The sequence below is a fragment of the Gobius niger genome (assembly GCF_951799975.1).
Source record: "Gobius niger genome assembly, chromosome: 21".
Taxonomy (NCBI): Eukaryota; Metazoa; Chordata; class Actinopteri; order Gobiiformes; family Gobiidae; genus Gobius; species Gobius niger.
Genome location: NC_136872.1, coordinates 16,434,952 through 16,456,278, shown reverse-complemented (window position 1 = coordinate 16,456,278; position 21,327 = coordinate 16,434,952). Strand labels below are relative to the sequence as shown.

General features: G+C 41.5%; 3 protein-coding genes across 3 annotated transcripts in view; 1 reads left to right on the top strand and 2 right to left on the bottom strand.

Annotated features, from left to right (window-relative positions):
- The window catches only part of rin1b (Ras and Rab interactor 1b), a 46,708-nt gene extending 41,408 nt beyond the window's left edge, over window positions 1-5,300 (top strand). The window contains exon 12 of the mRNA XM_079580367.1: window positions 3,639-5,300. Within this exon, the coding sequence (XP_079436493.1) occupies window positions 3,639-3,962 (324 nt within the window). The 3' untranslated portion in view covers window positions 3,963-5,300. The remainder of the gene's footprint in view (window positions 1-3,638) is intronic.
- A 3,236-nt stretch (window positions 5,301-8,536) lies between these two features.
- LOC306980882 (actin-related protein 2) lies at window positions 8,537-13,547 on the bottom strand. Its single transcript, XM_079580423.1, has 9 exons — window positions 13,390-13,547; window positions 11,798-11,908; window positions 11,536-11,694; window positions 11,065-11,194; window positions 10,821-10,957; window positions 10,474-10,623; window positions 10,247-10,392; window positions 9,804-9,936; window positions 8,537-8,839 (listed from the first exon to the last, which is right to left on the bottom strand). The coding sequence occupies exons 1-9, from the start codon at window positions 13,435-13,437 to the stop codon at window positions 8,669-8,671; spliced, it is 1,185 nt and encodes a 394-aa protein (XP_079436549.1). The 5' UTR covers window positions 13,438-13,547; the 3' UTR covers window positions 8,537-8,668.
- A 1,837-nt stretch (window positions 13,548-15,384) lies between these two features.
- six7 (SIX homeobox 7) lies at window positions 15,385-17,136 on the bottom strand (the record flags this gene model as incomplete). Its single annotated transcript, XM_079580463.1, has 3 exons — window positions 15,385-15,562; window positions 15,934-16,097; window positions 16,729-17,136. 3 exons carry the CDS (start codon window positions 17,134-17,136, stop codon window positions 15,385-15,387), a joined length of 750 nt encoding a protein of 249 aa, XP_079436589.1.
- Between the last annotated feature and the right edge of the window lie 4,191 nt (window positions 17,137-21,327).

Genomic DNA, 21,327 nt, shown 5'->3' with positions numbered 1-21,327 from the left:
GCAGTAGTGAGTATAAAGTGGCTAACTTGCATCTAGCCCCTTTAAAACCCGAGACTGTCCGATATCCAAGATTATATGAGCTGTTCTGCGCTCAAAGTGTGTTTATCACACCGTGCTGAAGCTGTAAACCACGCGGTAAATCAAAACAGAAAGCAGCAGCAGGAGGAGGAGTCTTCTCCCACTCGAGCGCCTGTATTTCATTGTTGCTATTGAATTCTTACAGAGACATCATTTTGACATAATTTCAAATGATGAAACGTAAAATATCAATGCTGAGGCACCCAACAGAATGTTTTCAAGTCTATTTTTCAGTGTTTGGCTGTTCAAAAAAAAATTAAAATGTTGCTATATTTCATCAGGAAGTTTTGCAAAAGTCTCATTTAGTGTGCGAGCGCAAGAAACTCTCTTTCTCTCTAATCTAATATAAACAGAACACATTTTACTTGTCAAATATCATGATGTACTGGCAGAATGTTATTTGTTTTTTTTTTCACAACAACAAAGATCCCATTGTCTCATAAACACATTTCATTTGGATTAGTCTGTGGGACCATTTCAAATCCCCACATCAGGGAAACACCAGGATTACACCGCTTTACTCTCCCTATCAATACCCCACTAAAACCGCTCAGCTGCTCATCGCCATCTTTAACCCAGATGCCCTCCCTTGTCATCAGAATAAAAGAAAGAAGAAAAAAAAAGCTGGCATTGTCATCTTCCCTGCGTGTGTGTGTGTGTACGTGTGTGTTCGGTCACGTGGTGCGCCTCTCCTGGCTTCAAATAGCCGATGTAGCTCGCCCGGCAGCCAGATTTTTCCACTGACACAGGCGAGGATCAGCGAGCCAAGTGCTATGAAGAAGTGGGCGGTCAGATAACATGAAATTTATTGAGCTGCAACTACTCACCGAAGCAGGCAAACACAATATGCACACAGACGGCGCGGACCTTGGCGACTCTGTAAGTTTGCACCTCTATGTAGCACCTGTTGATCCTTTTTTTACTTTGCCTATTTCCTTCAGCGTATTTGTCAACTTCTGTACTGTGTTAGAAAAAGTGAATGGGCTTCCAATATGGCTAGTCTTTTTTTTTTTTTTTCTTTTCTTTCACCATTTGCCTATCTTTTTTTCGTTCTTCCCGCTATGTTAATATCTATAGATGTGGTTATGTAACAGGTTGGATGCAATTGTTCTGAAGAGCACTTTTCGTGATTTCAGTGGCGCTTTTGTGTTAAACTTTGCCAGTGTAAGGGGGGGGAAGTTTATGGCAGCAAACCGGAGTGGCTTTAATGCTTTGTTTAAATAGGTTTTTTTTTGTGTGAGTATAGAGGCTACGGCGGAGAATGAGCAACTCCCGACAAGGTGATATCAGGGAGAGGGAGTGTGTGTGGGCAGATGCAGCTTTGTTTTCCACTGGAGATCTTTGACATTACCAACGTCATTTATTATTATTATGGGCAACCTTCTCTCTCTTTCTCTTTCTCTATCTCTCTCTCTCCACCCCCATCTTCTGCCCTCGCTCCATCAGTGCTTTGACCTGCGATTCACATGAGCACATATATATTAACAGTTTTAGGCAATTAGAGAAATACGGACAGCATAGTGTACCGTGTCTAATGGCTTTCCTGGTAAAGAAAAAAAGGATATATACAAACTGAAAATGACTGATGATTCTTTCGTTCTTTCTTTCTCATTATTTTATTTCCTAGTTCCATTTCGATGTTGTGCAGTTGATGTCAAAGAGTGGAAACAGTAGAAAACATGCTTTGAGTTGTGAAATGTGTTATTTGTTTTGACTCCCCTTTTCTGTTTCTAGTTAAAATGATAGTGCATAGTCCTATTCTTGTTATTGAGCTAAAATTATTGTATGGTGTTAATTTTCAGTGGAGGACATGAACCCCATGCAATTCTTTTTGTTATATGATTATTTCCCTTTAAAGTCAGAGTGCAGAATGTGTGTAATGGTGGTGTACTTCAGAATCAGAATTGTATTTATTGCCATTGTTTGAGAATACGTTCACAAACTAGGATTTTTTCTCGGTACACTCATGCAACATAATCATTTAAATTCCTTTTTAGATTTTAAAAAAGTCCAGTCACCAGAGGTCAGAACCCAGTAAAACCTGGATAAATCTCGGTTAAAATTAATTATATGGAAAAGAATAGAACTAAGAGCTGTATCTTAAACTTTAGTGTGTATTTTGATAAATGTCTGGAATAAGTATTTTAGTTGTCTGCTCTTATGCTTCTACCTTATGAGTGCTCGCCATAGGACTAGTGCAAGTTTTCAGAAAGTAGTCATCTGGATTAGGCTGTTTAGAATTGATGTCTTGTTGTCTGTCCAAGAAACGTCTTCAGCTCAGAGTTTCTCCTGATTTCAAAAGTGGATTTTAAACCCTACTTGTGTTTTGGCTCATTTAATGAGGTCCAAGCCACAACAGGACAGACAGCACTGATGGTAGATATAACTCCTCCCCACATGAGGGGCATAAATCATAGTTTTTTAACCAGGAGAAACAAAGAACTGAAGAAACGTCTTGTTGAGAAGCAAAGTGTCCTTAACAATCAATGGGAGAGGAGCTGACAGGGGCGACTCCAAAAGACACTTATGTAGCTGTGGACTTTGTTTAAACTGCTTAAAAGCCTGGCTCCAAAGAGTTATTACTATGACCCATATGACAACGCTGGGCTATGTGTCATATTTTTAACCACGCAGTTTTTTCTATACTAGAAGCACAAAGTGAAAGCTTTAGTCTATGATTGACAGGCTCTGGAGCTCTGTGGAGGCTCGTAGCCTGTCCACCCGCCCCGCGAGGAGTGGGGTTCCCGCCTTTTTCCCTTTTAAGGAACACGCTTCATAGGAGGAGATTGAGCAGCCATGTTTATTTCACCCGATCTCTAATATGTAGATCTATATAAATAACCCACTCAATATGACGTCAATCTCCAAACCTTTACTATGATAGAACACTGTTATAGTAAAGTGATATCAATCTTGAACAAGGGAAAGTCGACCCACCACTTAAATATGTGACGGACTGAGCTTTTAACCATGTTATAACTTCACTCAAACAGTTGTGAGTCAACCTTTCTGCTTAAGTCGTTGCTTCATCTAACTGAAGAGCTCAGATCTGTGTTTCTTGGATCATAGATTAAACACAAAACTGTCCTCCACATTTTCAAGGCACGTAATTCATCACTGGACCCGTTCTGAGCAGTTCTTCGCTCAAAGGAGATCATTTATCAAGAAGTGTGAAATAGAAGCTGGAAAAGATGTAACTATTTGGGCATGTTGCGCCTAATTAACCATTTGAAATCTCTTTGTATTACAGTATCAAAGCCCAAATCTGATATCTAAATGACAAAATGCGGCATGAGTAAAGAAATGTGCAATTGACTGTGCTGCGGCTGATCCACTTTTGCAGCTCGTTTTGCACTTTGACAACTTAAGTGTGTTCATCATAGCGCCACTTATTTACTAGCATGTTAGCTAAAAGTGAAAGCCTGTGTCATTCCCAGGGTGCTTCTTGCCAACTCGAAATCGTGACCAACCAAGCCCCTCACCCGTTGCTGTCTTACTTTTGGCTTGGGTCACCCTGTTTGACTTGTGAAATACTGTAACCCTCATCTGTGTCTCTCCAGAGGTGCGTTCGGATACTCTTCCAGGACGGTGATCGCAGCGCGGTGCAGACCTTGCAGTGGAGGGCGGGGGAGACGAGCCAGGCCTTGGCCCAGCTGTGCGCCTCCACGTTTGGGGTGTCCGACCCGCAGCAGTACACCCTGTTCTGGAGGAGCGGGGGCGAGATGAGAGCCCTGCCCCCCCAGGCCCAGCCGCACGACCTGGCCAGCCACAGCGAAGGGGGCCCCTCTCTCTCCTACCTGCGCACGGACCACGACTTCAGCAAGATGCGGCGGCTCACCAGAGGGGGCGCTGTGGACCTGAGCGAGTCCGTGTGTGAGGAGTGACCGCCAGGAGGGGGAGGAGACAGTGTTTTCCCTTCTTTCTTCAATACGTTTCTGCATCTTGCATTTTGGGGCTGAACTTTTGAAACTTCAGTGGACCCATGCGCTGACCGGAGCGGGACCAGCAGACACACAGACTGATGCTAAAAGCTGAGGAGGCGTTTGTACAGGGCTGTTCTATTTGTGACCTGGAAGTACAGTGGGTTCAACAGGTATTCATACCCGTCTATTTATTCTTATGTTACTATGTTGACGTCTGATGCTGAAAACGTTCTATATATTTTTCATTTAAAAAACTACACTCAGGCTCATCTCGAGGCTGTACCTTTCTGTATCACGGAAAAGAGACTGGAATTGTTCTTTTGTAAATGTCCAAAAACAGAGCGTCTATGATTGAAAGCAATGGAGTCGGCCTGCAGTTGCTTTACAGGCTTTGTTTTGTTGTTTCTAAAGGGGATATATCATGCAAAATCCACCTTTTGTGCTTTTAGCCATGTCTTAACTCTGGTCTTTCATCAAAAACACATGTGGAGCAGTATTTTTCCTACTTCAGTCATTTTGTCTTCTACTACAACATCTTAAGTTCTAGCTGAAAATGGTGGCTTGTTTTTAATTCCCCCTCAAACCAGCAGAGGGCACTCCAAGCAACATGTGACACGCTTCACAGAGCCGTCCTTAATCACCAAGTGTCTTTTCCATACACACACATTAATTGAAATAATAATCTAAGTGAAAGATTAGTAGTATTTTAGTATCAGATTGCTACATATTAAAATATAAGTATTCAAAACAGGTATGAAAACTTTCTGAACCCACTGTATGCATTTGCTGTTTTTTTCTTTTTTCTTTTCCTTTTTTTTTTTGGTTATTGCTTGAACCCAGGCGTATACAGCGAAAGGATTACATCACCCCCCCTAAAAAAAAAATGGACGAGGCTCCGATCCAAAGATGGTTTCCGTGAGACTGTTGCCTGGAAACAGAATGTACTTCCTGCTCCGTGAAAGAGGCGAACGGAGCGTGATGTAACCCTTTCACTGTATACCTCAACCGGATCCGAAATTATTTTTATTACATTGATGTGTTGGGAGTATTTTTGGACACGTTTGATCTGAAAACCCTCGCGTGCCCTTCGGAGTTCAACGTACAAGACGGGGCAAAAGTTTTGGGTCTTGAAAAAGAGGGTGTGAACGAAGATGTGCTACTATTAACAAAATAGGCTATATAGCTTTTCCCTATAAGTATCTTGCAGTTGTAGCTGATGAAGGAGATATATGGAATAAGTGTTGAAAGCCTTCATGTTCAGGAGTAAATGCCACAAACTCATATGTCTCACTATACAGACGGCAACTCTGGACTCGCCCATATATGGTCATGTTTGTAAACAGTTAAGGGGAAAACAATGTGGAGAAAAATCTAGACTTTCTCTAATTATTCAAAAACTACTTAAAGAAACGCTGAATTATGAATATCATTTTCTACTAAATAAAGATACAAAGACATTGGGTGGAGCAAAGTGGTTCAAAAGCCCATAAATACATAAAGAACAGAGAATGCTAACATGATGCTTCAAGTTAGCATCGTGCTAATGCTAACGCTAGCTAGCACTAGCTACAACTGCTGTTTTTTCACTTCTACTGAACAATCTGCTGTGAGTAAACATCCATATGGACCCGATTTAGACTTGACTTCATTTGTATGTGATAAATAAGTTTATATTTTGCCAGAAAATGGTTAAAAAGAGTGAAAAATTGTGTTTCCCAAAAGATTCTGTTTTCCCCCTCAGCGAGGCCACGCCCCCTTCTATAACGCGATGCCGTCTGTATCTGTCCTAAAGATTTATCTGTTTTTTTTGGTCACAAGCTTAATTATATTATTGCAGAAATCAGTTTTGTGAAATTAAAGTGCAAATGGAGAACCTTGTCTTTAAAGTACATTGTGATGCATTTGCACTCATGAATCTGGTTCAAGCTCTGGAGATGTAAACGGCAAAACTCCCCTAGAACAAGGGACAACAAAGTAAATATCTTGCCTCCCCAACAATCCGAAAAGATGCAAGTTTACACATATTATAACACTTCTTTAACAGAGAGAAATGTGTCCAGCCAGTCCATATCTGGAAATGAAGTCACCCCGAAAGTATTTTAATAATACTGGCCGCAAAGACCCCGAACCAAAGTGGATGGAAGAAAAGTGTCCGCTGTGTGACGCAGTGCCTGTTAACTCCAAGGAAGCCGGTTGTAATTGCTCAAAAGGAAAGTTTATTTTTGGATTCGCCCACACAGACAAATGTATTTTTACTTTTTACAGAATGCGCAGCCGAGGCCCTCCCACCTGCGCGAGTATTAAGTGTTGTTGGCAGGTGCTCTAATGGGGAGAGTAGGCGGCAAGTGACAGAACAACGCATTTGCTTCTGTGATTCTTTTTTTCTTTTTTCTTTTTTGTCAAATCAAGACAACTTGGATTTCTGAATGACTTGTGAATGTATCAAATGTATTTTTTCTGTGTCAAAAGTTTATTCCTGATGAAAAAATTAATTTATTGAACTACAGTACTGTGCAAAAGTTGAGATACTGCGTAATCTGACTCAAAACATGCACCTCTATGTACTCTTGGCTATGAACCGGACTAAAGATCACGATTAGGGCTGATTAGGGCCGTTAAAATGTTTTCGATACCAGTACTTTAAAGCAGTACTAAGCAACTCGTGTCCCGAGAGGCCATAAGTGCCACTATTACTCATTAATTGTCCGTGAGCGTAAATACTACGCTGACAGAAAAGACAAAGGGAGAGAGGGATATTGTACATCCAATTACACAATGGAGATATTTTTTTCACACAAACTTGGCTGTAAATACTGTTTAAGTGGCGCTAGCCCGCAGTTAGCTTTGCCCGTTAGCCTGTTAGTTTCTTCTTTGTGATTCCATTAGTGTGTATTGCACCTCCGACCCGGTGCAGGGCAAGTTGCAAGTGTGGTTTTCCGGCCAGAGACACCAGGGGGAGATGAAAGACCCCACAATCATCCCATGAATACTTGTATTACCCCCAGAGGGACTACGGAAAGGATTTATTAAGGTAAACAAGTTACTTAGTACTGCTTTAACAATACTTGGTTTTCGATATAATACCTGAACGATACTTTTTTCGATTTATATTCTAAAATATTTGTCATATAGAACCATAAAACAGATAAAAAAAATATATTTTCCTTCCATTTAATTTCTTTTGCATCATTTATTTGAAGTGAAACAACCAAGAAACTTCCTTTAACAGAAAAAGGGCAGAAAAACACTCAACAAGTTTTCTTTCTTTTTTCTCTCCAATTTTGACATTTTTTTCCCTTAAATTTACTCAAAAAAAATTCTTCAAAATTTGAACAACTTTTTTTTCCTTGTATTTTCCCAGATCTTTTTCCCCAAATTTTTATTTATTTTTTACAACATTTTTTCCTCAATTTTGCCCTAAATTTCCCCCTTCCCCTTTTTTCCCCCCATTTTTTTTCCAACTTGTATTTCACTTTTTTCTTCTTTAAAATTTGTTGACCAACAACATCAAAACTTTCAATACCAGTAGTACCTAAACCTTTTTTTCCAATACCATACTAGCATCGTTTAACGGTACCCAGCCTTAATCATGATCCCGTCAGACCTTGGAAGGAGAGCAGAGCTGGGCCCTCAGTACCTGAATGGGAGTCCGTGAGTTATTCTCTTTGTCCATTCAGAAGTGCTTTGGGTCACTTGTGTCTGTGGAAAGCGCTTTATTCCCTTATCCTTCCTTTAAAGCTTTTGTGGAGGGTAATTTATTGAAAAAAGTACATTCAAAGTGTTACTAATCCCTTAAAACAATCTTGGATTTAAAACATAAGACCCAAAGTAAACATGTCTGTCCCGTTTCCGACCCTTTAGCTGAACATAGATTTATCTAATCAGTCTCTTTTGCACAGCACTGTAAACTGTACAATCTGAATACACTAAACCAGAGCCGCGGGGCGTCTGGCTGAATGTAAATGAAGCAACACCACTTTTCCGGTGTCTCCTGCTGCAAACCCATCTCTATCAACTGTTTCCTGTCCCATCACAGACCACACAGTACAATGTATTTAAACTACTCGTTGGCTAGATATCAAAATCGGAGTGCGCTTTTAAGTGAGGGGCTAAAGTCTGAGGCCAGATGACGATGTTTGCATGCTTTCTCATTTGACGTGAAGGTTACGCGAATGTGGTGTGCGCGTGCAGCATGTGTTACTTGTGAGAGCTCACTATTTTTCTGTGTAACAAAAAGACATGACTTGTATTTTGTCAGGTAATTCAGTATCGCAATAAAGACGACTGCTATATTTGTCCTGAAAGTTGAGGCTCATCATTTGTGGTCGACCGGTGTGTGTATAAGTACGTTGTAGTAGAAAGTATTGACCACTGGAGGGAAGCAGACATAAAGAGAACTTCAGTTTATGAGTAGTATTTTATTGCATGGGGAATATTTGTTCATATTGAGATTTTTCTTGAGTATTGCTGTATTGATTGCACTCACTGGTCCCTTGCTGGCAGCCATAGATACATAAGGCATTTTCTTATTGTTAAAAAATATACATATGAGCATGTTTCAATTGCTGGGTGGTGTTTTCAATTGTTTTAAGAAAAAAATCAGAAGCTATAAAAACAAAATAACAAACTTTGCTCCCTCATAAAGCTTGAAGTGCCATCTCTTGTATTTATCTGAAGCCTCCTTCGACTTTCTGCAGCACAGCGAGGCCTTTCTCCTGGTACTCCTCCCTGGTCAGCCAGAAGGTGTCCTTGTTCTTCATAATGTTGGCCAGAACCGCTCCTCCCAGGAAAACCATGTGCTTTCTCCGCGGAGGGTCTTCAATCCGAATCTTGAATTTCTGCGAAAGACAAACGACAGGGGTTAATAAAAAGGCACAGAAAGGAATAAAACAGGAATTATTGGTGTTTAGAACCAAATAACTTTTTGACATAGGGCCTCATTTCCTTGTTATCCAGAGTGTTGTTGATGTCTGGATATTTATTTGATTCATGTAGTCATATTTGATTCATATTTGAAGGTGCTAGGCTAGTGCTAGTGCATGTCTATGGTAACTAGTAGCCTGCATTAAAAACAGTCTGACCCAAGCTCAATGCACCTGAGGCAAATCAATTATAACACCAGACTACCCATATATAAATGTCTGTGATGATTGAATAATTGTTTAAATATAACCATTTTGCATTTAGGTTTTTAATGCAGGCTACTAGTTACCATAGACATGCACTAGCCTAGCACTAGCCTAGCACCACTAAACTCTTCAAATATAAGGACTGCATGAATTAGAAAATATATATATATCTCCAGAAATCAACAACACTGGATAACTAGGAAATGATGCCCTACGTCCGTGTTCATAATATTAAAGGGACTATACGATTATGATTAGGGATAGGGACACAGATCTTACACATATTATAGAAACTAGTCTAGACTTTCCAATGAAATATCACACTTGTATATAGGCTGTTGCCAAAACACCAAGGGCCGACCTCACCATTGTAGCCTAAAGTTAAAGGGACTATACAGGGTTTCAAAATGTTAAAATGAAGTATTTTCCTCCCCCTACATGTTCCAGCCATGTCCTAATGTGTAGAATGAGCCCAGACCTGTTCACCACAACTGCCTCTAAAATCCTGCCCTGTCACTCAAAAAGTTGTTACTTTGGGTCCAAATTACCATCATGCACGAGCTTAATATAGACGCTGCAGTTACACGTATGACCTGCGGTGGCAGTAGTGAGTATAAAATGGCCAACCTTCATCTCGCCCCTTTAAGGTTAGTCTTTGTCAAAAAAAACTCACAGATAGCTTCTGTGTGTCTCCGTTCAGAACTCTTTCTAGGTAAAGCTGCTTGATCTCTCGCTCCAGCCGGGAGGGGAGTCCTGGGTACATGGTGCTGCCCCCAGACAGGACAATGTGCTTGTAGAAGTCGGGCCTGCAAGAAAGATATAGGGTATAATAGTGGAAGTTATGTACAATTTATGAACAAAATCCAACAATGTAGTGTGTTTTGGAGAAGTTTCATCGTATAATAGATTTATACAGAGCATGACTGATCTTGTTAATCCATTTTAACTGGGCTGTATTCATAATGATTTTCCATCAGCTGGGTATAGCACCTAATCATAAATCATTCTTATACTGTATGACTGGATAATTGAGGAACGTTTTCATTTTGAAATATTTATTGACTTTGAAAAATGCGAGTTCACTGTATTGTAAAGAGGACTTTGCTTGGTTATTACCTTAAGTCTATATCTGCGGCCTGGATGGTGTTAAACAACAGTTCAGCCACTCCAACACCCTCAATGTTGATGAGATGAGGCTGAAAGAGAGCTTCAGGTGCACCAAACCGCTCTCCACCAACGCGTATCTGCCGCCCGTCGGGAAGCTACAGACGAATCAATGTTATACATTTGAATGCCATTGGCACTGATGATAAAAGAGGCTATTTGAGTGATGAAAGACATACATCATAAGTCTCGACCAGATACGTGGTTTCAGTGGCGAGTCTTTGCTCCTGATCGATGTTGTATCCCACGTAACAAAACTTCTCCTTTAACATTCGCACCGTCTCAAAGTCTGCTGTGTGGTTGAAGGCATAACCTCGCATCAACAGAAGCTGCAGAAAAAAATGGAAGTAGATTTACTTAAAGGGACTATACAGAGTTTAAAAATGCATGCATGAGCTTAATATAGAAGCCGCAGTTACACATATGACCTGAGGTGGCAGTAGTGAGCATAAAATAACCAACTTGCATCCAGTCTCTTTAAGATCTGTAAGTTTGAGGGATTGCAGCAGTGCTTTCTTTGTGGTACCTTGATGAGGTAGCGTGTGATGTCCCGTCCCGCGATGTCCAGCCTGCGAGTGAGATGAGGCAGGGAAAACCCCTCGTAAACGGGACAAATGTGGGTCACCCCGTCCCCTGAGTCCACCACGACACCGGTCAGCAGACCTGGGGACAGAGTCAAAACAGGTAAGTTACTTTACATCATCACCCAGAGCTTATTTCTCTCTTGTCAATCAAACCCATCATTGACTATGTTTATGGAGGAGCATTACCTTGTGCGTAAAGAGTGAGCACAGCCTGGATGGCCACATAAATCCCATAAAACTGGTACTTTTCAAACATGATCTCTGCGATCTTCTCTCTGTTTTTGGTCGGGTTCATTGGAGGTTCAGTCAGCAGGATCTAGAAATAGTTATGAGTCACATCATAAAGTGCTTGTCAACCTCCACTGGCCACTTACAACGCTTTCAAATTACCAATCACCCCTGCACACACACAGGCAGGCGCTCACACTTTCATAGAGCTAACAACCCTGGAGGGAAATCTGTAAAATGTCTTGCTCAAGGACAGCATGATGGTTGGCACTGTTGGTATTGACTTTCTTGCCCAAGGACACAGCAATAGAGTGATTTATGTATAGTTTGGTAAAGAGCAAACTGCACAGAGCTACTGCTACCCAAGCAAAGTAGGGAAGAAAGGGGGGAAAAAAGTGATTAAAACAATATGGGTTGAATTTCTCGTGCCTTGCAGTCTGTCGGGGTGACGTCGAGTCGATCGGGTCCGAAGGTGTGGTCCCACAGATGAAGCATGTCGTCCCAGTTGCGGACCATCCCGTTCTCCATGGGATAGGACACCTCCAGCATCGAGCGGCACTCACTGGCCTCATCTCCAACCATCAGGTCCTGACAAATGAAAGAGCTTTATTAAGTGGCTTCAAAGCAGTAAAACTACAGCAGACACCAATAGGTATTTCAGGTATTACGACAATAAATCATGTCCTTGTACCTTCAGCTCATAGTTGCCCACTTTAACAGTGGATCGGATAAGGGGCCGGCCGATCATGGCAGGGAATATGTGATCAGGGAAGTTGGACCCAGCGAAGCCGCACTTGACAAACTGTGAAGAGATAAGAGTGAAAGACATTGCATTGCCTTGGGACACGTTAATCTGTCATTTGCACCGCCTCGCTTTTTCCCCACCCTAATAATAATATCCATTTACAAATCAAATCTATTCACTGTAATCTGGCATTTGGCTTAATCCCAATCGACCAACCTTGCTTTTACTAGATTACCTGTAATCCTTATACTATTTACAGAGGTATTAATGACTTTGGTGTCTTTGCTTTACTGGAGAAAGCTTTTGATGGATACTTTGCATACTACACGTTCTGGCTTCTGAACATTCTCTTTGTTGAAAATTTGTTTCTCTGTTCACATCAACAGAGAATCCCCCAACAATTGTTTTACTTATACTTCTGCTGTGATGTAGTAACATAATTCTGTAGTAGCTCATACATTTGTAAATTAGTAAATCTATTCCTCCTTTGAATACCAAAATAATAAAGCAGTGAAAAGGTGCTCTGTGTTATAACTGCATTTTATAGTATACAGTGGTGGAAAGTACCGAAGTAAAAAGTACAAGTACAAGTAAGAAGTACAAATTATTGGCACTTTTACTTCACTACATTTTAGAGCCCGTATTTTCCACTTCGACTTCTCTACGATGAATCGGTTTAGTCCCAATTTAGACTTGGTTTAGTGGTTTATACCTTTAGACCTTGTTTAGATCTGGTTCAGACCTGACCTAGTTTAGCTCGGGTTTAGAACTGCTTTAGTTCCTCTTTTTGACCTGAGTTAGTGGTTTACTCGTTTAAACCTGGTTTGATTCAAATGACTTTTTAAAAAATCCTGCACATTAGACTCTTAAATGCTTTTACTTTTTACTCATAAGGTACACTTTCCAATGCATACTTTTGTACTTTTACTTAAGCAAAAATGTTTTCAGATAATATTACTTTTATTTAAGTACATTTTTGGTCCTGTATCTGCACTTTTACTCAAGTAAGAATATCAAGTACTTCATCCACCACTGATAGAATGTAGTCAGGCCTGCACCTCAAATCACTGTTTCAACATGTCCAGGTGACCAAACACATTCCTCAGCCTCAGGTCAAAACTACAAACCAGGAAATGATCATGAGCACACAAAACGACCAAAATGCAATCTGTGGCTCTTCACACTTCATGTCAATCTAAAATTAACTGCATACGTGACACAATAGAGAAGTGTTTCTGCTTGGTTTCACTGCAACAGTTTCTTCCTGTTTTTTGTCCAATGCGAGCGCAGTTCAAAGCATCAAGACCATTTATGGCTGTGAGCACAAAACATGCAATTGACAAGTCCAGACACATGAGGAATCAGGCTGCACAGTGCAACAACCTACACCCAGGAGTTTCACAATTACTCAGTCAGTGCAAGCAAAAGTGTCCTTTACAAACTTATGCATGGCTCTAAATGCATTACATTGCATTCATTAGAGTTATATAGGTGTCAATAAACAAAGCTCAAAACCAGGAAATCCTGCTTTTACTTACCCCAGTCCCATTGTCACAAACTACCACTTTCCTCCCTTGATCGTCCATGGTAAAATACTGCAAAGTCCTTCTAACAGGACAAGGCTGATGCTGAAAGAATGATTAAATGATGTCCATGCATTAGCTGGGCATGGACACAACTGACAGGTAGGTTGAAGAGTTGCTGCTGCTTTTTCTTTGAGTGTAGGTGGGGTTACAGTTGTGTGAACGCCCACTGAAAGGAGGACGCCTCAGGAAATCTGCAAATAACACTGAGCTACATACCTAACACGTTATGCATGCTCTCTTTGTGTCTCTTTATCTTTGATCACAAAACTCCAAGTCTGTATAGCCAAACTATATGAAATACAATTTTGCAAGGTACTTGGAAAACTAACAACAAGCGAGGAAAGTGATCAGTTTAGATGAGTTTTGTAGATTTGGGTAAAGCTGAAAGCTGAAAATGCACTTGGTAAAGGTGCATTAACCAAATTAATAGGTTAAATACACTATTAACCGGATGTCATATTGCTAAGCATTATGGGATTAGCAGTAATTGTAAACTAATGGAGATTTTAAACGTTAAAATACTGGAGTTATTGTTCGCATTAAAACACTTGTGTGTAACACACAACAGTGTGTTAGATGTGTTTACCAGCAGCAACTCAGCAGCTAACAGAGTTGTTCCACGGCTATTTTCTCCACTTTTTATACTGTTTTTAGCTAATGTTAGTCATTGGAAATGTATGCTAACAGCTGCAAAGATGGCGGATCTCCATGGTAACTGTAGAATTTCCCGAACGCTATTGACCGTTTGGGGGACCCGTAACTCCACCCTTATGCTAAAAATGCTACATTAGCTTAGCATGCTAAAGGGTGCAGACTTGATGTGTTTTTTTTACAATGGGGAAAACAATATTTTATATATAGAAATGAATACATAAATGTTGCAGGGAAATGCTGCCTTGTCTAACTTTATTAAAGTTTGTGAGCTAAGAAAAAAAAAAAAAGTTGGCTAGCTGCAACTAGCATAAAATTAGCTTAAGCAACTTTGAACCAACCACTACAAAAGCAGGTAAGTACTGAACCGGACGTCACTTAATTTACCTTAACATCATGTGAAGCTTATAGATGTGTGGATTTTACATGCTATAATCATGATATAGTGTAAATGTTTCTGAATGTACTAAGATTTTATTTAGACAAGCCACTGCACATCTGGATAAAAATAGGTTTGTTTATTTATTTACAGATAAACATGTACAAAACTGGAAAATTGACATACGCTGTTAGAAAATGCAATGGTAAATAAGATAGGAGTAGGCCATTGTGTGGAGAAATGACTAGGTCTGATTTCTCAAATGTCAGAGGCACATTGAGTTAAGACCAAGTGCTTCATGTTCACTTCTTCTGTTTCAGCATCAGCGGATCAGGAGACTCTCCACAATCTCCCCATACTTCAGGTACAATGTAACATTAAACATATTGAGCAGCTTAAATGTTAAATGTATTTTGCATAATAAGCAGGATGAACTCCCTGCAGTTTGTTTTTTGCCATAGACATGGTTTCTTGTAAGGCAATACGATGTCTGTATATTTGTTTTTTGTTGTACTTTAAATACTAGGTAGAAATTGCATGAATTTATAAGATATCACAGCAGCAGTGCACTCTACACATTTCCAAAGTATCTCTTAATCAGTAGTTTTTATGACTTATGGGCTATCTCACAATACCTGCTTCTTTAATTACATTCATATAATAATAAACGGACATATTGCTACATTACCTGCTTGAAAAGATTAAAAACCTGGCATTATTTTCCCTCACAGTCAAGGGGATGTGTCATGGCGCAATTAAGTGCATTCTATATTTGCTCATAATTTCCTGTTTTGAAAATCTGCTGCATCATTGTTTTTCCTCCACCCACGGAGGCTCAAAGCATCCACAGTCTGTTCAAGTGTCTTTCTTTCGGCGCTATATGTTTAATGTAAATAGTCTTTTGCAGAGCCATTATTTCACGACTCGAACTCGCTGTCGCTGCTGACGGAGATCTCTGGAGTGGACGCGCCGTTGCCCCTGTGGTCGGCCCCGGTGCTGGAGTCGCTGGCCCCGGGACTGCCCAGGCGGTGGCGCTCTTGTACCGAGCTGTCGGGAGAGCTCTCTGAAGGGTGTAGCGAGGAGTCCTGCTGTAGTCTGCACACAAAAGAGATGGGGATGAGTTAACCAGGTACCGCAACATTTAACTATCAGAAACAATACATTACATTTGACTTTCAAATTTATGCTGTGTGCTTGCGTTCTGCTATCTTCAGTATAACAGAAGCTCACAGATATCTTGCTGATAATACCTTATGTGTCATAGTATAGGTTTTCATATTTGTCAACTAGATGGAGATTAAGTTCTATTTCTATTTCTGTGGTAATCTGGAGACTGTAATTGTATTTTCCCCTTAAAAATTCATATAGCTTCAATAGTAGCCAATCAGGCAACTTTATATAGTCATAACCCAAACAGGTGTTTAAGTGAATTCTACCAAAAATACACCATGTGATTATTCCCGTACCTGTTTTTCGCGGATGCAGCACGGTCTCGTTGCCGTCTGTTTTTAAACCAGTTTCCGACTTGTGTTGGTGTGAGTCCCGTGGCTTGGGCTAAATGCCGTTTCCTGGACGGGTTTGGGTAAGGGTCCTGAAGGTACCACTCTCTCAGCAAACTGCGAGTTCGCTCCTGCAACAAAATAAACCAACGCAGCAGTTAGGCACATGCACAACATGATTTGTATCTGAGGTGTGAAGTCTTTACATAACATAATCCTATAAAATTATAATCTTGTAATGTTGTTCATTTGTATTAATCATATTAAACATATTAGTGACCGTAGAGCTCTTTAAACCGATGGGGATCCATAAACAAGGATCATCTTAAGTGGATTATTATGGTGCTGAGAAATATGGTATCTATTAAACAGTACCTACAAGCAGCCACACGGGGGCGTTTAAAAACAAATGGAAAGTTATGCATCAAGTGGCCCCGCTCTTTCACCTGTTCGCGGCTTGTATAAGGAGTGTTCATGTGTTTATGTAAATGTTTCCGTGTGATTATGTTGATTAACTGTTCTATAAAACTGATCTTGTTACGGTAGAGGTAACATTTGGCTGCAGAGATGTTGTACTGGAAAAAGCAGGAAAATGTAGTTGTAGGTATGATATGGTTGATATGGATGAATATGTAATAGAGAAACAAAGCTCCTCCAGAACTGTGTCAGTCTGCTATAATTCATATCTTACTCTGCATTATTGTAACAGACTGATATAGTTTTGGAGGAGCTTCGTCTCTCGCGCGCGAGTGAAGTTTCTACCTTGAAGCAGTGCGTCTTCTGCTCGCCGTCCCAGATGGTTCGGGGCAGGGGGAACTTCTTGCGGATGCGATACTTTTCCACGGGCCCCAGCGGTCTGCCCCGCAGCCTCTCCGCCTCTCGGTAGTGCGCGTCCAGCCACAGGTCCTGGAGCTTGGCGTGGGACTCGCGCGTAAAACGGTGGCTCTGCAGGATCTGGTAAAGCGCCTCGAAGTTCCCGCTGTGAAACGCGACTAGGGCTCGGGCTCTCATCACGGACTCGTGTCGGTTCAAGGCTTCCCCCGCGGAGCCCGGTACAGCGGCGGGCAGCGACCAAAGGAACCGACCCAAGCGCTCGATGTCCCCGGTCTCCTCCAGGTTCTCGCAGACCCGCGCCACTTGGTCCGCGGTGAACATGGGCAGCGGAAACATCTTTGCGCGTGCTCTTCAAAAAAAGTTACCGAAACTTCATAAAGCGCTGCGTCCGTGCGTAAAAGTCCTGCGGGAGCGAAGCTGGGTACGTCCGGCGCAGCCCTGCGTCACGGAGAAGTTCCTCGTAAAGTGTTAGCCGGCTCTGTGTTTCAGGGGAGGGTCGAATAAAGAAGAGGGACAAGTAGTCAACTCGTATTTATAGCTTGATACAATTAGCATCTCTGTAGTTGTTTTGAGAAGGATTATACATCCCGGCCATTAGCTTCTTAGCGGGGGGTAGTGTGTCAGAGGTGACGGCAGATCAGCTTGTTTGGCTTAGCCCGAGGATACATTGACTGTCAGGATGGCTGCAGTGAGCAAACAAGCGAGGATAGGTTATTTAATAGGTCGGAGCTGGAGACATGCCCTAGGGGGATGCTGATGAGGAGGAGAAACGGGGTGTTACAGCAGGCAATTAGTCCTTGGCATTTACAAAGAACATAAATAAGGCCATAATGGAGAGAAATAATGTTACATGTTTGTATGTCCACTGTCCAAGAAAGGTCATGGTGCAAAGGTGATTACCATGTCACTTATTTTAGGCACACACAGATGCCGGCAGGGCTCCGGAAAGTGTTGAATTAGTATGTCATCTAAAATGGTCAACCACGCCACAGATCACACAATGAGTTGCTGCAGCCGTATCAAAATTACAATTTAAGTCCAGCAAGTGCCTCGCGATGCCCACTGTAACCCTTTTGCCCGTATCTGGTCCACTCCACTTGACGTTGATGTCCGATGGAGTGATTCCAGGGCACAGCATTAGGCATTAGTGCGATCCCTGTGCGATCTGGGCGGCTCATTAATAGGTCTTAGGATAATTTTCTTATTATTAATCAGGTTAAGGGCCCTGTCAGCATCTGTCAACTCGAATACAAACATGTCGCTCTGAATTGCCCCGTGTGTAGTAGTAGTAGTAGCGCCGTGTCACTCATTATAACGTCCCGCTCAGTTACACCGAGACAAGTTTGAGCCGGGGGATAATCTGAGTAATTATATTGATTTATCCCTAAACAACCGCGGCCGTAGCAGACGCGCAGATTTACATAAAGGTTGCAGTCAGGTGAAGGATGAGCTGGTTCAAAATGAGGTGAGGGACTTTAGTGCCTGTCTCCAAATCTGGTTTGCAGACATGAGCCCATCACATCTGGGATTTTTAGACTCTAGTAATGTGAAACGTGAACGCTAACATGTTTGTTTTATACTCATCTACAGAAGTCAGATCTTTTTACACAAACACACACGCTCTTTATGTATAGAATTCGAATTACTGTGACAAATATCCTAACTACTCTTCACTTGAGACCCTGAGACCCATAGGTTTCCCCTCTAAGGAGCCTATAATCATTTGATGTATGTCGAGATGCTAAACCTGGATTAAAATACCAGGTGGATTTGTTCTCTCGAAGGGCAGCAGGTGTGAGTCTGTGCATCCCATGAGAAATTGGCTCTGAGCAGATCACATTCGTGGCTAATCTAACTGCTAAGCACTCGCCATTATGAGTTTGAGACATTTCCCGCCTGCAGCACTTCAGTCACCTTCATTTCAGAAATCCCTCGCAATCTGTTTAACACTTTGAGTGCAGACTGAACCCAAATCTGCTTAAGCCTCTGCGAGCAGCGAACAGGCCGTGATAAGATGGAGACGGGCCTCAGCAGACGATGCGTGTGTTTGAACAAGTGGGTTTGTTTAAGTTTGTTCTTAAGATTTGTCAACACCGGTGTACTACTCCTGTATATGTTCTCGCCTTCTGAAAAAGGCTCAAGAACAAAAAAGAGAAATTAATCTAAATTAAATCTGATCAATGCAATTTGAATGGCTACTCGGATTAAGTCACAAACCAATTATTTAAGTAATAGAAAGTCCTGTATAATGGGGCTGCGCAAGATATTGTCAAATTACTTTAATGCAGATATAAGGTAAAGCCATATTCATTTTGAAAGAAGCCACAACACATATCTTGAAATTGCTAAGATTTTCCATCCAACAATGATTTTTTGCCAGTACAGTCCAAAGTATAGCCTTAAATACTCTTCAAACCACACTTAAAGGAACAGGCCACCATTTTTACATACTGAGATATGTTCTTACCTGAGCTTAGACGAGTTAATGCGTACCTGTCTGGTCTTTGTCTTTTGCCCTCAGTCACGCAAAACGATCCTAAGATGTTGTTTGCATTTGGCCTCTCCCAGTGTATTCCTACAGCTCCAAACGGGGGTGAAGTTGGAAGCGACCACACTCTTCCACAGGCACAAAGACCAGACCGGTATGTATCAACTCGTCTAAGCTCAGGTAAGAACATATCTCAGTATGGAAAAACGGTGGCCTGTTCCTTTAAGATGTAATTGTTTAATTGTTAATGCCCCCAGAACCTGAGTTTTCTGCCTTGTTCATACAGCCAAGCCGTGCACTTTTTGTCAGGGCATCTAAACTTATGTTTGCCTCTTGTAAGAACAGGAAGGCTTCATCCGCTTTTATACAAAAAATTCTTTAACTCTTCCGTATACATTCTACTTGAAAACAGGGCAGTTTTTTTGGCAAATCTTTGCAACTCATCTGTCTGTAATTTACCTGTGGATGTGCTCACCTCACTAGCCTGAAAAAATCCAGACTCACTGATCCCCCGTGTATAGAATATACAGAGATCAGTGAATATACATAGAGGTATCATTCTGGATCACACCTCTTAAACAAGCTTTGTACTAAGAGAGCGATCAAGAAAAAGACTCCAGTTCCAAATAGTTTAGGAATGATGATGAAATTCATAAAACTTCATTAATAATGCAGCCGCAAATACTGTACAATGTTATTCAGTTACAAGGTTAATGGCCTGGTAGTCGTAGTTATTGCTAATACTCATATTACTGAAGTTATAAGCAGATAAAGTAAGCTCAGTCTGGCATTCATGAACACTGTCTTATTAACATGTGGACCCCTCTTGGCATAATTAATCAGTGTCCGCAGCTGAAGCCACGTACTTAAAGAAACGACCTGTAGCTTTTGCCAACGTGCCTCCTCATGGCGGGGGGCAGGCGTGTGGAGGACCCCGGGGCGATTGGGGTATTACCACGTTGTATAAATCCACACTAAACGCAATTAACAAGCAAGTGGGAGGAGAAGTAATTAGTATTATCTGCTTATCACCGACAACCCCATTCGGAGGAAAAATGGGTTGGAAAACACACAATGACACTCACACAGGCTAAGACCCCGCAGGCAAATGTGTAGCGGCTAATTACAAGCTCATTTGCAACTCAATAGCGGTATCCTCCTCTCAGACAGGACTATAGCCCCATGCGCTGACCCCCTCCCCTCCGGTGTTAGCTTTAGCTCTCAGACGCCGAAAGCACCACTAAAACAAACTACAGCAGTCACTTCCTCCTTTGCCACTGCCGCCGCTGATAAGAGCAGATCCCTTTATTCAATAGACACAGCTGATAATAAAAAGAAAACCCAGAGGAATGTTAGGGGCAAATACTCAAAAACACATTTCGAGTGCAGCGTCTGCAGTTGAGCTTAGAGACTGCAAGTGTTAAGTACAGTAAGTAAAAGTGCTTTATTTGTCATTATATATACAACGAAATCTGTTCGGCGTCCAGGGGCCCAGCTCCAGATGCCGAGCCAGGCCTATGATTAGACTCACCTGGCTGGAGGGTTGTTCTAACATACATGTTTTGGGTTGATAAAACGGATCACACTGACTAGAGAGGAAACCCACTCCATAGACCTTCAATAGCGATGGAAGAATTAAAGCCTTATTCTTCCGTAAACCTTAATAATCGGCCATTATTGAACACATTCTAACCACCACGTGTTTGTCTTAACATCACTCTATATTTCACCTTTCACTATTTTTATATTCACCCTATTCTCTATCATGGAGCTGCTTCAAAAACCCTGCCAGATTGTTAGCATGATCGAGCTTCGTTAGCCACGGGGCCTCAGTCCATCACTATTGACGGTCTATGATCCCCACACAGGAAGAACATGGAAACACGGCACGGTCCAGGAATTTAACCCACGATCTTCTTGCTGTTTTCCTGTGAGACAAGAGCGATAACCACCAGCTACCGGACAGTCATTACCTGTTAGTTCCCACATATCTCGGAAACTGTCAATCAGATTGACCTGATAAGATTTTACATTATTAT

Excerpts from the sequence above, each read along its gene's own strand:
- LOC306980882 (XM_079580423.1), bottom strand. The coding sequence starts at position 13,437 with ATGGACGATCAAGGGAGGAAAGTGGTAGTTTGTGACAATGGGACTGGG. Across the intron at positions 11,195-11,535 it reads TCACCCCGACAGACTGCAAG|ATCCTGCTGACTGAACCTCC; the intron begins GCACGAGAAATT and ends AACTATTTCTAG. Across the intron at positions 9,937-10,246 it reads GCCGCAGATATAGACTTAAG|GCCCGACTTCTACAAGCACA; the intron begins GTAATAACCAAG and ends TCTTTCTTGCAG.